The sequence below is a fragment of the Neoarius graeffei genome, chromosome 5 (assembly GCF_027579695.1).
Source record: "Neoarius graeffei isolate fNeoGra1 chromosome 5, fNeoGra1.pri, whole genome shotgun sequence".
Taxonomy (NCBI): Eukaryota; Metazoa; Chordata; class Actinopteri; order Siluriformes; family Ariidae; genus Neoarius; species Neoarius graeffei.
Window position 1 is genome coordinate 21061211 of NC_083573.1, and position 16202 is coordinate 21077412.

General features: G+C 40.3%; 1 protein-coding gene across 5 annotated transcripts in view; it reads right to left on the minus strand.

Moving 5' to 3' along the window:
• Positions 1–342: 342 nt before the first annotated feature.
• Positions 343–16202, minus strand: part of fen1 (flap structure-specific endonuclease 1) — a 113571-nt gene continuing 97711 nt past the window's right edge. For all 5 annotated transcript variants that reach the window (XM_060921425.1, XM_060921421.1, XM_060921423.1 and 2 more), the window contains 4 exons: positions 3866–4064; positions 1280–1431; positions 804–918; positions 343–603 (listed from right to left, as the gene is read on the minus strand). In XM_060921425.1, coding sequence (XP_060777408.1) covers positions 526–603; positions 804–918; positions 1280–1431; positions 3866–4064 — 544 coding nt within the window. In that variant the 3' untranslated portion in view covers positions 343–525. The remainder of the gene's footprint in view (positions 604–803; positions 919–1279; positions 1432–3865; positions 4065–16202) is intronic.

Consider the following 16202-nt stretch of genomic DNA (forward strand, 5'->3'; position numbering starts at 1 on the left):
AGCTAATGGCTGCAAGTGGGCAAGGTATGAAAACTGGCATTGGCAAATACATTATTTTTAAAACAATTGCTAGCAGTATCAATGTCAATGAAAGTCACAAAACGTAATTGAACCAATCTTATAGAATTTATTGCTTGCTTATACCTTGTTAATTACATTTATGGGTTGCTATATTATGTATGACAATATAACGAAGCAAGGCTTATTTAGTTATTAAAGTTTAAAGACTGTCAAAATGGTATAAAAAAAAAATGACCAGAAGCGATTTAACTGTACTTAGAATTTACAGCAAATAAAGTGAGATTTAAGACCATTTTTCATTAAATACCTTTTACACAAGTGTTGTTTAAAGAGGTTTCTTTATTTAATTAAAACAGAAACAAGTTCACTGAAGCAAGTTTTGCAGCATTGTGTAGTTCCAGGTAACTTCAATATGAAAAGGCCATAGAAAGTACCAGAAGTACTATCATAGCACGTTCTACTGTTATGGCTCCTCAATCCCACAAATGCTCACTTTAGATTTTTTCATTTGCCCTTCTTGAATTTGCCTGGTGTTGCACTCGTCTTCTGTTTCTTCTTGGCTGAGCCTTTTGCTTCAGGCTCCTGTAGTTACATGAAAAGGAAATTAAAATTACTTGGAACCAGTACAAAACTTGTGGCAGCACAGTAAGGAAAGATTTCATTTTCTGGAGCAGCTGTGGCTTTAAACATTAAATATTCCTCATCCCGTGCAGCCTTAAAAACAGACAGACATTTTAGTAAACCTAATGTAAACTTCATACTCAACAGTCAGTAGTACATACCTTTCGTTTAGAAGAGATGGATCCTGTGACAGTAAAGAACGTGTCCAGTCTCCCTTGAGTGCTCCCCTGTCTACTCTTCATTATTTTCTTACAGCCATTACGGATACGCTCCTCACTGGCAATAAACATTAAAAATAATGACTCTTAAATAGTGTACATGGGCACTAGACTGAAAAGCTAGGCATTTTCTGTATCATTACACTGCCATAATTAATATATTTCTCTAATATGGTTATTTATTACAAACAACTACCCTGTCTCTTGTCTGAAATGTTTCCTTAAAATATAAACATTCACTAGTCAGAATTGCATTTAGACTAGACAGTTTTATTTAAGTATGCTCCTGACACTAGCTTGACTATAAAATCAGAAACCTCAAATGTGGCTGCTTCTTACATCAGTTAACAAACTAAATACTTCACAAAACAGAATTTCAGCTCATCGAGATGTTAGGAGTGTGAAGTGTCCATGCTCACTTAAACTGTTTCTCATCGCACATAAACTGAACCAGTCCATCCTCATCAGGCTCATTCCACTTGAGCTCCGCAGTGGAACAGTCCACCACCTCAGGCTCCAGAAACAGGGCTCGAGCCTCCTTATAAAGCCAGTTTTCTGGGGCAGGGTGTTTCTGTAAGAACAACCACACATACCAAATGACAATCAAATACACAGAAGATCAAGGTCCGAATTTTATTGAATCCAAAAAATGGTAGCTTAATTTTAAAATAGGAAGTTTACAGGCACCATGTTGGTTTGACTACTTGATTAAATGGTTCATGGAGATGTTTCACCAATTTTCATTTTTATGAATGAAAATCACAAGCTTAATTATGATTTTAAATGAATTATAAAGTGGGTGTGTAATATATATGTACTAGTGCATCTCAAACAATGAGAATATTATGAAAGTTCATTCATCTCATCTCATTATCTCTAGCTGCTTTATCCTGTTCTACAGGGTTGCAGTCAAGCTGGCGCCTATCCCAGCTGACTACGGGCGAAAGGCGGGGTACACCCTGGACAAGCTGCCAGGTCATCACAGGGCTGACACATAGACACAGACAACCATTCACACTCACATTCACACCTACGGTCAATTTAGAGTTACCAGTTAACCTAACCTGCATGTCTTTGGACTGTGGGGGAAACCGGAGCACCCAGAGGAAACCCACGCGAACACGGGGAGAACATGCAAACTCCGCACAGAAAGGCCCTCGCCGGCCACGGGGCTCGAACCCAGACCTTCTTGCTGTGAGGCGACAGCGCTAACCACTACACCACCATGCTGCCTGAAAGTTCATTATTTTTCATAATTTAGTTAAAAAAGGTAAACTTTTTTAAAACTTAATTACTTTAATTAAACTATATTCTATATTAATTACGCGTAAAGTGAAATTTTTCAAGCTTTTTTGTTTTCATTTTGATGATTATGTCTTATAGCTTATGAAAATCAGAAATTCAATCTCTCTAATTATTAGAATATTTCCTAAGAGCAAACAAAAAAAAGGATTTACAATATAGAAATGTCCAACTTCTGAAAATTATGTTCATTTATACTCAATACTTGGTTAGGGCTCCTTTACCACGCATTACTGCATAATTCTCTCTCTCACACACACACAAACCAACCCTGCTATAACAAACTCCTTGAGGGACGCCCAAATAGTTCGTTATACCAAAAAGTTTGCAGTACTGAAATGAATCCACTTGTCACAACAGTCACTCTTGCATAAAACAAGACCAACTGTGTTTAATTTTTATTTATGCTTAATTCACTTATATATTTACGAAGTAAAGGAAATAAGTCACACTCGCTGTCGTTTGCTTGCCGCGTCTTCTTTCTTTTCAGCCCATCATGTTAATTGCAATTATGGATGAAGTCTTGGCACTCTTTTTCTTTACAAGTTGAAATTTAATTTTTCAGGATACCATATTCTTATACAACTTTGTTGCTTTCCCACCATGTTTTAGACAGTCCAAGATCTGAAGTGTCTTCTACAAAAAGTATCTTACATTTATGAGTAGCCATGACAACAACACTGTAAAAAAAAAAAAAAAAGTTACGCCAACTTAAAAATTCAAGGCAACTTAAGAATTCAACTTTAAGGCCACTAATCTAACCAGCCAATTAAAATGCTATAGCATTTTAATTGGCTGGTACTGAATTGTTTGCACATTTTGTTTGTCAAATTAGCTTCAGGCTTAAAATAAGTGAATGTGTGACTTAACAAAAAAGCACTGCCACTACAGTTTTATGGCAGTTTTGCTACCATCATGCTAAAATAAACATGCTATTTGAACTGGATTGTTTTTTGTTTTATTGTGGGATAAAAAGAAAACTGAACTCAAATTTTGAAATTTTTTACTTGGATGAAAGATTAGAGGCCTTAAAGTTGAAATCTTATCATGTAAAACTGAAAAAAATAAATTTGTGTGAATATGAAGGCTAAGTTATCTGAGACCAAAAGTATAAGTTGGCACAACTTTCTTCAAAACTTAAAAATCTTAGTTGTCACATAAACTCAAAAATCCTGTGCAGTAAGTTGCCTTGAATTTTTAAGTTGGCATAACGTTTTTTTTTTTTTACAGTGAACGCTTACGGAGTAAAGACCCGAGTAAAACTGCTTTTAGCTTGTAAAATAAAGTTATTTTAAGGGATTGAAGTCAATGACTGCCATTCTCAATAATTGTTAGTAAATCACCTAAGCTAGGCTAATTAAGCTTTTGTTTTATGGTGTGAACACGTAGTTAACTTGACTGCAGAATTAATTACTTATTGTTTGTCTCTGGTGGGAAGAAGTGTGTCAATATGTCAGTATCAGTTAAAAACAAAAAATCAAAGACTTCGACTTATTGTCACTAAAAGGTGGGGGACACAAACTTAGTTCATTATATGCAAAAGTTCATAATAAGAGAGTTTGTTATAGCTGGGTTGCAGTGTGTGTATATGTGCTGAGTGGCTTGAGCATGGCTTGACTGAACTACAAAAATATTGACTTCTCACTATGAGATCCATGCATCCTTAAATGTTGTACTGTTTCTGAATATATGAGTGAACTCACAGACTGATCAATGTTGTCAAGGATTTCTTCAATCGAACCATGTTGTTTGATGAGGTCAATTGCTCTCTTGGGTCCAATTCCTTTGATTGTACCACAGTAGTCACAGCCCAGTAGGATACATAAATCGATGAACTGCTGATGTGATAAGCTCATCTCCTGCAGAATGCGGCTGAAATGAAACTCTTGGATTGGAAGTTTCCTACAAGTGTTGGGGGAAATAGGGTCACTAGGGCAGAAATGTAACCATCAAAATGTCTGTTGTAAAATATTACTACTCACTGATGCATTTGACTACTGGGAAAATGTTTCTTTAAAGGTTGCACTGCTTCAACGTTTTTACTTCCCTGTTATCTGGCACACAGGTCTGGTTACTCATATTTGATTGCATGGTAATAATAGCTACTGCTAGGAAACCAATAGGTGTGTAACGATGCAGTTTATTGCATTGTACTGTGTTGCATCATTTGACACAAGGCTCTCAATTTGATACATCTGCTACTTATCACAAAATACTGCTTATGAGGTGTAATAAGCATTTTAAAACTTGATCAAGCCCACACTCCGTTTACTGAAAACATAGTGTCCGAAATCGCTCACCCATTCACTACTCCCTACCTAGGGAATTACTATATAGAGGACTAAATAATGAGCTCATTGGTAAAATGAAAAAACGCTTTTAGACACTAGTCTGTCGCGCTGGTATTTACGTCATTACTGTCGCACAATTAAAACATGCCATATCAGCCGGCTGGTGGGTTTTCAAAATGATAAATGCATATTATACTGAGCTTAATCAGTAATTAATCAATACAAAGTACCTGCATCTTTCATTTTTTTTTAATCAAGCCTGAATATGTTCTTTGCCACTGCCTTTTATTCAATCAAATTTGAGATTTTTAATTTGATTTCTTTCAGCGTAACCGTAATGCTTGATGGTATATATTGCTTGATTAGTGACCATCGGCGGTACACTACTTTTCGTGATGCATTGTGGGATACTTTGAGTGCACTATATAGGGTGTAATAATCCTCACTATCGTTTCAGACAGCACTACAAAATGGCATCCTCACTATATAGTACCCTATATAGTGAGTAGGGAGCGATTTCGGACACAGGGATAGTTTCCTCTTGATGTAGAATCAGGAGACGCTCTGGATGTTTAAAAAAAAATAAAAAATTGCATGCTTTCAGACAGCATTTCCCAGCTGATTTGTAATGATTGGGAAGTTCAGAGCACATAAGGGACTCGACCAATTAGTGGAGAAAACAGGATTCAAAAACACTTTTGAGCTACAGAAAGCTGTGTGACATCAGAAACACCTTCTTTAAAGTTACACTATCAGGGTTGTGGTGTTTGGAAAATTGGGCTTTTTTTTATTCCTGCATTTTAAAGGTTGTGTGTGGAAAAATGAAGCCAGTTAAGGTGCAAAGAAAGGAAAAACTAAATAGAACTCGACACCAACGGCATCGATGGGGACACTGGCGCAGATAGAGGGGGGGACGGGGGGGATTCGTCCCACCCAGATTTAAATTCACTTCGTTTGGTCCCCCCCACTTATAGGGAGGAAAAAATGTCTATGCTGTCTTTCTTTGCATAAGGCAAACCTCACGGAAAAATCAAAAGGCTAATTACCATTTGGTTTATTGAGGTGCACAGCAGTACATTTTTTTTTTTGATTGATTGATTTCGCAATAGAAACATATACATAACATGTGAACATATAAATATAAATATTGCGGAGGATAACACAAAAAGTAAAAATACTTATTTCCATTGTGGTCCTCGAAATACATACATAGTTGCAACTGCGCAGACTGCACAGGTTGCGAGCTCGAGCTTGGTTGCTTTGGTTACCCACAACAAATTTGACAGGTATATCGGGGACAGCTCCTCCTAGTTCAGGACCCCAACACGGCATGATGAAGGGTGCCAAAAGGCAGAAAACGATTGCATCGTTTTTTCAAAAAACAACGACTGTAAGTAAACTGTGCCTTACTTTATCATATCACCTTGCAATTTTTTGATAGTCTGTTCAAAGTAATGTCATAGTGAAAGTAAAATCGTACGGAGTAGAGATGCCTTTCTGGTAGCCTCCTTCTTTCGGTGGTAGCCTGAAGATACAGTGCTCAGAAGGCAGTTTTAATGTTTAATCTGGCGTTCCCTGCCATAATTTCAGCGAGCATATTGTTTCATAAGGAAACTTTGCGAAGAGTTGTTGACTGACTGCCGCTCACGCAACACACAGGCATAGTTAGAAAGTCAGGATGCACTGGTTTACACTTTACACACACGTAGCCCAGCCTCTCGCTATGTTTAACAGTTGGAACTTAGCAGTTTTAAAACTAGTTTTGCAGTTTTACAATTTCTGTGCGTGATGATAATGTGTAAACTTTGGATTTCCATAGGCTATGTTAAAATGTTATCATTGTCCTGGCCTGCAGGTAGTTCCTGGTGATGGCAGTGAGGGAGGTAAAATAACATGTATACACACTACCGTTCAAAAGTTTGGGGTCACCCAGACAATTTTGTGTTTTCCATGAAAAGTCACACTTTTATTTACCACCATAAGTTGTAAAATGAATAGAAAATATAGTCAAGACATTTTTCTGGCCGTTTTGAGCATTTAATCGACCCCACAAATGTGATGCTCCAGAAACTCAATCTGCTCAAAGGAAGGTCAGTTTTATAGCTTCTCTAAAGAGCTAAACTGTTTTCAGCTGTGCTAACATGATTGTACAAGGGTTTTCTAACCATCCATTAGCCTTCTGAGGCAATGAGCAAACACATTGTACCATTAGAACACTGGAGTGAGAGTTGCTGGAAATGGGCCTCTATACACCTATGGAGATATTGCACCAAAAACCAGACATTTGCAGCTAGAAGTGTCATTTACCACATTAGCAATGTATAGAGTGGATTTCTGATTAGGTTAAAGTGATATTCATTGAAAAGAACAGTGCTTTTCTTTCAAAAATAAGGACATTTCAAAGTGCCCCCAAACTTTTGAACGGTAGTGTGTGTATATATATATATATATATATATATATATATATATATATATATATATATATATACACACATACACACACATATATATTACACACAAAATGGAATCATTTGCTGACAGCTCAGTCCCCCCCAGTTCAAAAATCCTATCTGCGCCCCTGGATGGGGATGCCTCCGCCTGGTAGACTACACGCCTTAAGTTGCGATTGGGGAATGGACATCTGACCTCACAGTAATCTTGACCTGTGACCTTTAAACATCAAAATCTAATCAGTTAATGTTTGTCCCCAAATGCACAAATGGTGAAAGTTTGGTGAAATTCCTTTCATTTGCCTTGGAGATATTGTGTTCACAAGGTTTTCGGACAGACATTTGACCTCACAGTGACCTTGACCTTAGACCTTTTGATCTCAAAATCTAATCACTTCATCTTTGTCCCAAAGTGTACAAATGGTGAAAGTTTGGTGAAATTCCTTTCATTAGTCTTTGAGATATGGCGTTCACAAGGTTTGGGGATGGACATCTGACCTCACAGTAATTTTGACCTGTGACCTTTTAACATCAAAATCTAATCAGTTAATGTTTGTCCCCAAATGCACAAATGGTGAAAGTTTGGTGAAATTCCTTTCATTTGCCTTGGAGATACTGTGTTCACAAAGTTTTCGGACAGACATTTGACCTCACAGTAACCTTGACCTTAGACCTTTTGATCTCAAAATCTAATCAGTTCATCTTTGTCCCAAAGTGCACAAATGGTGAAAGTTTGGTGAAATTCCTTTCATTAGCTTTTGAGATATCGTGTTCACAAGGTTTCGGGACGGACGGACGCACGGACAACCCGAAAACATAATGCCTCCTGCACCTTAAGGTGGCAGAGGCATAAAAAGTGTCTCCTTTTTCCAGTGCTTGATTTTTTGTCCTGCACCCCAAAACAATCTGGGGTCAAATGTACAAAATAATGGTGAATGTGGAAGTGAAGTGAAGAACAGAGTGCAAGCAGGTTGGAGAGTGTTAGGAGTGATTTGTGACAGAAAGGTTGCTAGCAAGAGTCAAAGGGAAAGTGTACAAGAGCAGCCGTGTTGTATGGTTTGGAGACAGTGGCACTGACAAAAAGACAGGAAGCTGAACTGGAGGTAGCAGAGCTGAAGATGTTAACATTTTCATTGGGTGTGACAAAGTTGGACAGGATTAGAAATAAGTATATCGTATTAGAGGGACAGTGTATGTAGGACGGCTTGGAGACAAAATGAGAGAGGAAAGATTGAGATGGTCTGGACAAGTACAGAAGAGAGATCCAGAGCCTATTGGGAAAAGAATACTGGAGATAGAGTTGCCAAGTAGAAGGAAAAGAGGAAGACCAAAGATGAGATTTATGGATGTGATGAAGGAAGACATGAGGATGGTTGGTGCTACAGAAAAAGATACAGAGAACAGGAGGAGATGGAGGGACATTATCCACTGTGGCAACCCCTAATGGGAACAGCTGGAAGAAGACGACCCCAATGAAAGTGTCTGAGTATTAGGAGTCTGAATAGATTATGCAAACACTGTCATTATTAAGTTTCAATGATTGTACATTTATAATAAGATGAAAATGAAAACCTAAGAAACAGAAAATTTAGGTTATACACCCAGTGGTGGACTCAGAGTGGTGAGGACCCTGGGCTTGTTGTGGCCCTATATTGACACCAGAACAACACACAATACACAGCACAAAAGAAACCATGAACGTGTACATGAAGACTCTTCATATATTCTAGGGAAGGTGCACAATATAGTTTTGGAGCAATATAGTCAACCATTCAGAACATACTGTAACATTTCTTTATAACATGGCAGAAAAAACTCCCAGATGTTCCTGTAGATATGGCAGCCTCCATCCAAGGAAAACTGGTCATTGAGCATTAAAGAGGGCTCTGTTGACAGATTTCAACATTGAGCAGTCTCAGTTTACCTTCTGAATCTCAGTTTTGAGCATTCAACTGCGCTATGGTATAAATGTATTGAATATATTTATTATCATTATAGACCTGCGATAGCTTGGCGACCTACCCAGGGTGTACCCTACCCCTCGCATGAAATCAGCTGGGATTGGCTCCAGCTTCCCCTACGACCCTGAGGGATAAGCGGTATAGATAATGGATGGAACATCTATTTAACTGTAACTCTGTATCAGAGCCGGAGTGGGTAATCGGGACATTCGGGACTGATTCCCGATGGGCCGGCTCATGTCAATCTCAAATTTGGGCCGGTTGGATGGAAAAAATAATTTTGACACTTATCTAATCATCTTCTTGCATTCATTCTCCATTCAACTATGCATTCATTCTCCATTCATCTGACAGCACAGTAGATTAGATGGATTCTACCATCTGATGAATTCTCCCCTCCCAAATGTTTAAGTTGGTTGGGCCCACGAGTCATCTTTTTTGGAGCGGTGAAATTAAATATAGCAACAGAATAGCGCGAAGCGTCAGGTCAGTGGCGATGGAGGGCAGGAAGAGGCCAGGTGGAGCCGAAAAGGCCAAGACAAAAAGAAGAAAGGCGTTGGAAGATGATACTGCCAAATGTGCGAAATTAACAGACCTGTTTTCCAGAGGACAGACCTCCGTTGCAGCCGGTAAGGAGAGATATGGAAATAATTTTGCAGCCTACTGTCAGTGTAAGGCTACTGCGCAACGTTTGCAATATCAATTTAGCATAGTTTATTTTGTAGAGCCCAATACACACCATTAATCACAAATATCCAGTTTCAAGCTGACAATAATAAACATAATTTAGAGGTATAATTTAGTGTGTACTTCACCTCACTGTGTTTGCACTGTGTGCATTTCACTAATTCACAATTGCAATAAATGCAGAGACCAAATTTCCCATTAAATAGCATCTCATTAATGGAATGTTTTTGTAGCGTCGGAGCAGCAAACCCCTTCTGATGCTACTGATGATCGTGAGGAGGCCATGACTACTGAAGGGACAGGTAGAGGATGGTCGAACAGTTATTTATTTAAACCAAGATAGTTATTTGTAATGTAAAAGATAACAGAGATGTATGATAAATATATGTTAAATTGTTCAGACATTCAGAAAGATGTCAGCACGATAGCCTAATTTATTTTAACAAATGGAGACAAATAGCCTAAATCACTATCAATATTACACAATCACAATATAGGCTAAATTTTGTGTGTGTGTGTGTGTGTGTGTGTGTGTGAGAGAGAGAGAGTGAGTGAGGGGGGTACTTCAAGCATGTTACGTAATTCAGCAAAATAGGCTAACCCTTAATGAAATGTTTTTGTAGCCTCAGAGCAGCAGATAAGCCAGTCTGATCCTGCTGGTGAACCAAGGAGGCATGGAGAGGCCAGGACTACAGAGGTAACAGGCAGAGAGAATAAAAATCAACTTAAAAAAAAAAAAAAACTATTTTATGTACAACCCCGATTCCAAAAAAGTTGGGACAAAGTACAAATTTTAGATAAAAACAGAATGCAATAATTTACAAATCTCAAAAACTGATATTGTATTCACAATAGAACATAGACAACATATCAAATGTCGAAAGTGAGACATTTTGAAATTTCATGCCAAATATTGGCCCGTTTGAAATTTCATGACAGCAACACATCTCAAAAAAGTTGGGACAGGGGCAATAAGAGGCTGGAAAAGTTAAAGGTACAAAAAAGGAACAGCTGGAGGACCAAATTGCAACTCATTAGGTCAATTGGCATGACTGGGTATAAAAAGAGCATCTTGGAGTGGCAGCGGCTCTCAGAAGTAAAGATGGGAAGAGGATCATCAATCCCCCTAATTCTCCGCCGACAAATAGTGGAGCAATTTCAGAAAGGAGTTCGACAGTGTAAAATTGCAAAGAGTTTGAACATATCATCATCTACAGTGCATAATATCATCAAAAGATTCAGAGAATCTGGAAGAATCTCTGTGCGTAAGGGTCAAGGCCGGGAAACCATACTGGGTGCCCGTGATCTTCGGGCCCTTAGACGGCACTGCATCACATACATGCATGCTTCCGTATTGGAAAATCACAAAATGGGCTCAGGAATATTTCCAGAGAACATTACCTGTGAACACAATTCACCGTGCCATCCGCCATTGCCAGCTAAAACTCTATAGTTCAAAGAAGAAGCCATATCTAAACATGATCCAGAAGCGCAGACGTCTTCTCTGGGCCAAGGCTCATTTAAAATGGACTGTGGCAAAGTGGAAAACTGTTCTGTGGTCAGACGAATCAAAATTTGAAGTTCTTTATGGAAATCAGGGACGCCGTGTCATTCGGACTAAAGAGGAGAAGGACGACCCAAGTTGTTATCAGCGCTCAGTTCAGAAGCCTGCATCTCTGATGGCATGGGGTTGCATTAGTGCATGTGGCATGGGCAGCTTACACATCTGGAAAGACACCATCAATGCTGAAAGATATATCCAGGTTCTAGAGCAACATATGCTCCCATCCAGACGACGTCTCTTTCAAGGAAGACCTTGCATTTTCCAACATGACAATGCCAAACCACATACTGCATCAATTACAGCATCATGGCTGTGTAGAGGAAGGGTCCGGGTACTGAACTGGCCAGCCTGCAGTCCAGATCTTTCACCCATAGAAAACATTTGGCGCATCATAAAATGGAAGATATGACAAAAAAGACCCAAGACAGTTGAGCAACTAGAATCCTACATTAGACAAGAATGGGTTAACATTCCTATCCTTAAACTTGAGCAACTTGTCTCCTCAGTCCCCAGACATTTACAGACTGTTGTAAAGAGAAAAGGGGATGTCTCACAGTGGTAAACATGGCCTTGTCCCAACTTTGAGATGTGGTGTTGTCATGAAATTTAAAAATCACCTAATTTTTCAGAACAGATGTGATAGATAGATTCTAAATGATACCTAGTACCCCGATATTCAGAATGCTGAAAATGCTTTAAAATCAGGTCAATTGAAATAGATAAACATTGTTTAATCAATAATTATCTCTGTCCATGATCACAGTGTACATGCCCTATATGCTATACAATATAGGTGAGTCAGATGCTGAGAGGGCAGAGTCCAGTGAGACAGCAGGAGGTCCCACAGATTCGGGCAGCTGCTAGTGCAGATGAGGAGACTGATTTTGATTATTTTGCTCATCCTCAAAGATAGGGTCTACAAATGTTTTTCAGTTACCATCCACAGCACCCCACAAAACTCCCTACAGTGTTTCAGATGTCATTCATGAGAGGCTGGTTGCTGTGGTGGACTGTGAACAGTCCACAGGAAAGTACTTCACAGAGGCATTGAAACAGACCTTAGATGAGCTCAGCATTGATATTGGCACATGTGTGGGCAATTCCACTGATGGCGCTGCCAATATGCAGGGACAGTATCAGGGGTTCTCTGCATTTCTCTCTGAGCAGTCTCCTACACAGGTCCATGTCTGATGTTATGGCCATATTTTAAATCTAGTCCTAGCAGACACAACAGGCAGTGTGGTTGAAAGTGCATCACTTTTTTCAATACTTAACGATGTGGCAGTGTTTCTGAGGGAGTCGTGGAAACGCATGCAGAAGTGGGAGGAGATGAGTGATGACATAACATGACATGCTCTGTGGTGTCGCAGCGGCTGTGCAGGCGGTTTGGGACATACCAGCGCTCTGCGTGGCGGTGCTGCTGTGCTCGCTTTGTGGATCCATGGCGTGGTGTTCAAGCGATGTTGCTGGCGGCGTCACGGCGGCTGTGCGGGACTTGTTTTCATGCGCCTTTTGGTGGGACTGTGGCTGCTACACCACTGGAATGACATCCTGACCTCTATTTGGTGGACTTTTTTTTTTTTGTCTGTTTGTTTTCTATCTATAATTGTAAAGCGACCTTGGGTTTTTAGAAAGGCGCTATAAAAATTGAACATATTATTATTATTATTATAATAAGACACAGAAAACTGGCTGGGGCGGCACGGTGGTGTAGTGGTTAGCGCTGTCGCCTCATAGCAAGAAGGTCCTGGGTTCGAGCCCCGGGGCCGGCGAGGGCCTTTCTGTGTGGAGTTTGCATGTTCTCCCCGTGTCCGCGTGGGTTTCCTCCGGGTGCTCCGGTTTCCCCCCACAGTCCAAAGACATGCAGGTTAGGTTAACTGGTGACTACTGTAGGTATCATGCCGCCATCTTGTGTCAGAACTACAATTCCCAGGCAACTTCCGTGTGACCTACGTCACGCGTGGGCGGGATCACCTACGTCAGTCTGCCATGCACGCATAAATCCAAGCGGAAGCTCCGCCATGTTGTCTCTCGCGTCCGGCTTTCAACGAGTCTAGACGCACAAAAGAGGCGCTCTCCATCAAAAAGACGTCTTCTTTCTTGCAAGATCCATCACTCAGCGCGATTTTCTTTCTTACCCTTGGCAAAGGTAAACTCTAGAGTCGTGCGATCTTTAAACTCAACCTGAGTTACAACCGGTTTACTTGTATTAGAAGTGACGTCACGACTGCAGCCCAGGCAGTTAAAAGTTAAGAAGCGATTGAATCCTTTTTAACTCAAAAGCGCTGTGCATCTTATTCTGATCAGAGACTTTTCCTCACGAACGCTGAGGTTTGGACCAAGAATCCTCTGCTTTCCACGGGAACCACCCAAGTGCTCCGCTGGACCCGAAAGTTTTCTGTGCCTCCATCACGAGCGGCTCACGTGCTCCCACGGCGAGGCCCGAAACTACACCGGCGAATAGTTCTTCATATCTTGCTAAAGGCAGGATTAAGTAAGATTTTGGCATTTGGGCATAATTAAGATAGTCTTAGGAATTTGCTTTTATTTGAAATAGTGTGAATTTAAACCCAGGTTTATCTGTTACACTGTTAAACACGCAGCGTGTTGATTTATTTTGGTTCTATGTTCTCTCAATTGTTTAATAGATAGGCTGCGCATGCTTCTCTTTCTCTTATCATTCTTACTAACATTTTAATTTCATTATAATACATCTTGATCTCATCAAGATTTCAGTGGATTCAGTATGGTTATGAGCTAGTGGGTTAGCTACAGCTTCCCTTTGTCTGCTTAGCAACACAAAGCTAATCAAGGCCTACCATGTGCTCAGCAGGCCATCAGGCCTGATAAACCACACCTCAGCTAGAAATCCACAAGCTAGCTTTTAGTTAGCTACGGCTAATACCCTTGTCTTTAGCAACACGTGTTCAGTAGGCCTCACCAGGCCTAACAAACACACTTTAGCTAGGGCCATAGGGTCTTTCACAAACACACTAGCAACACAAGGCTAATCTAGGCCTCCACCACGTGTAGTTAGCTACACGAGGCTAAACATAAGCTAGGACACACACACACACAAGCACACATTAGCAACAGAGCTAATCCTTTGTTCTACTTAGATAGCATTCCTTTGTTTTAGCTAGCAACAAGCTAGGACACACACACACACACACACACACACACACGCACACAAGCAAGTACACATTAGCAACAGAGCTAATCCTTTGTTCTACTTGGATAACATTCCTTTGTTTTAGCTAGCAACAAGCTAGGCCATACACACACACCACGCATGTATATACACACCTCACTGCTTGTATATATTGATTTATTATCCATTTTATCTTTGTATAATAAATTCATTTATCAAAGCTGTGTGTATTCATCTTGTTGGTGAACAATATATGAAGTCCCCAATCTTCCTCGAATTCAAAAGGGTGCATATAAAAGTTATGTAATGTGGTAAGTGATTGTAATAATTTGGAAATATACCATAATCTAGCTGTTTGGTAATTTATTATTAAGCACCAGGATTAATGGTGTGATTCACTAAATGGTTCACTAAATGATTCATTGAACGATTCACTAAACGATTCATTGAACGATTCACTAAATGAGACTGATTCTATGGTATGATTCAATTCAAATGAGTCAAAGTAAACGATTCAATGGGATTGATTCATTTTAATTATTAACCTTCAAACTTAATGAGACTGATTTAACGAGACTGATCACTTAATATCAATAATTAACTGATTGCACCCACACTCTAAATTGACCGTAGGTGTGAATGTGAGTGTGAATGGTTGTCTGTGTCTATGTGTCAGCCCTGTGATTAACTGGCGACTTGTCCAGGGTGTACCCTGCCTTTCGCCCGTAGTCAGCTGGGATAGGCTCCAGCTTGCCTGCGACCCTGTAGAACAGGGGTCTTCAATCCTATCCGCAAAGGGCCGGTGTAGCTGCAGGCTTTCATTACAGCCAAATTGGATGCTCACTTGATTGTTGACTGGAGACGAGGGTGAAATGATTAAACAAGTGAAATCAGGTGTAGCTCCTGCTTGGTTGGAATGAAAGCCTGCAGCCACACTGGCCCTTTGTGGATAGGATTGAAGACCCCTGCTGTAGAAGGATAAAGCGGCTAGAGATAATGAGATGAGAAAACTGGCTCCAATAGGGGCAACCAGGTGGTGGGCTAAGGATCAGGCCCTAACAAAAGTGTTTGGGTGCTTTGGTGATCCTAGGGATGCCCTCTATGTTGACCTCCTGTTGACCCTAGTCGCAATCGAAGGGAATGACACTATGAAGTCAGCGGTGAGGGCAAAAGCGAAGGGCAACATGGAAACCCTTTTGAAATATGAGGTTATCCTCACTGCTCAGACTTTCCTCCGCATTTTCAAACACACCTCCCCTCTATATAAAGTATCTATAGACGCATGGGATGGATATTTTGTCAGCTCAGCGTTTGGTTGAGGGAGTTAAAGGAGCAATAAATATGTCAATAAATATGTCAGGGACTTTGAGGGAGTTAAAGGAGCAGCTGATGTGTTTGTGAGTTGGGCCAATGAGAAACTGGAGGAAGCAGACAGTGAGCTTGTTGTGGAGACTGCACTTCCACAAAAACGTGTTCGAAAAAAGAAAAGAATGCCAGGAGAGCTCCTGGAAGATGATCCAATAGCCTCACCTGATACTGCATTTGAGGTCAAGGTCCATAATGTAATTCTGGACAATGTTGTTGGCAGCATAGATAAGCGGTTTTCAGCCAATGCAAAGCTTGCCTCAGATTTTGCTTGCCTCGACCCTAAAAATTTTCCGGACATAAGGGCAAATGGACTCCCCAGTACAGCACTACAAGAGATTAGCAATTGTCTATTGAGGTTTGATGACAGAGCAACTGTCAGTACATTGCATGGAGAGCTGTATAGCCTGGCATCCCAGTGGGAGAGATTGAAAAAGTCTCCTCTGGAGGATTACATTGTCAGGACAGGAAGAGAGGCGACACAGACAATTGAGGAGGATAGTGGGCTGTCATATGTGGAGCCAGTGTTTGAACTTGAGAGTAGGACCTGCTCTTCTTGCAAAAACTGTGC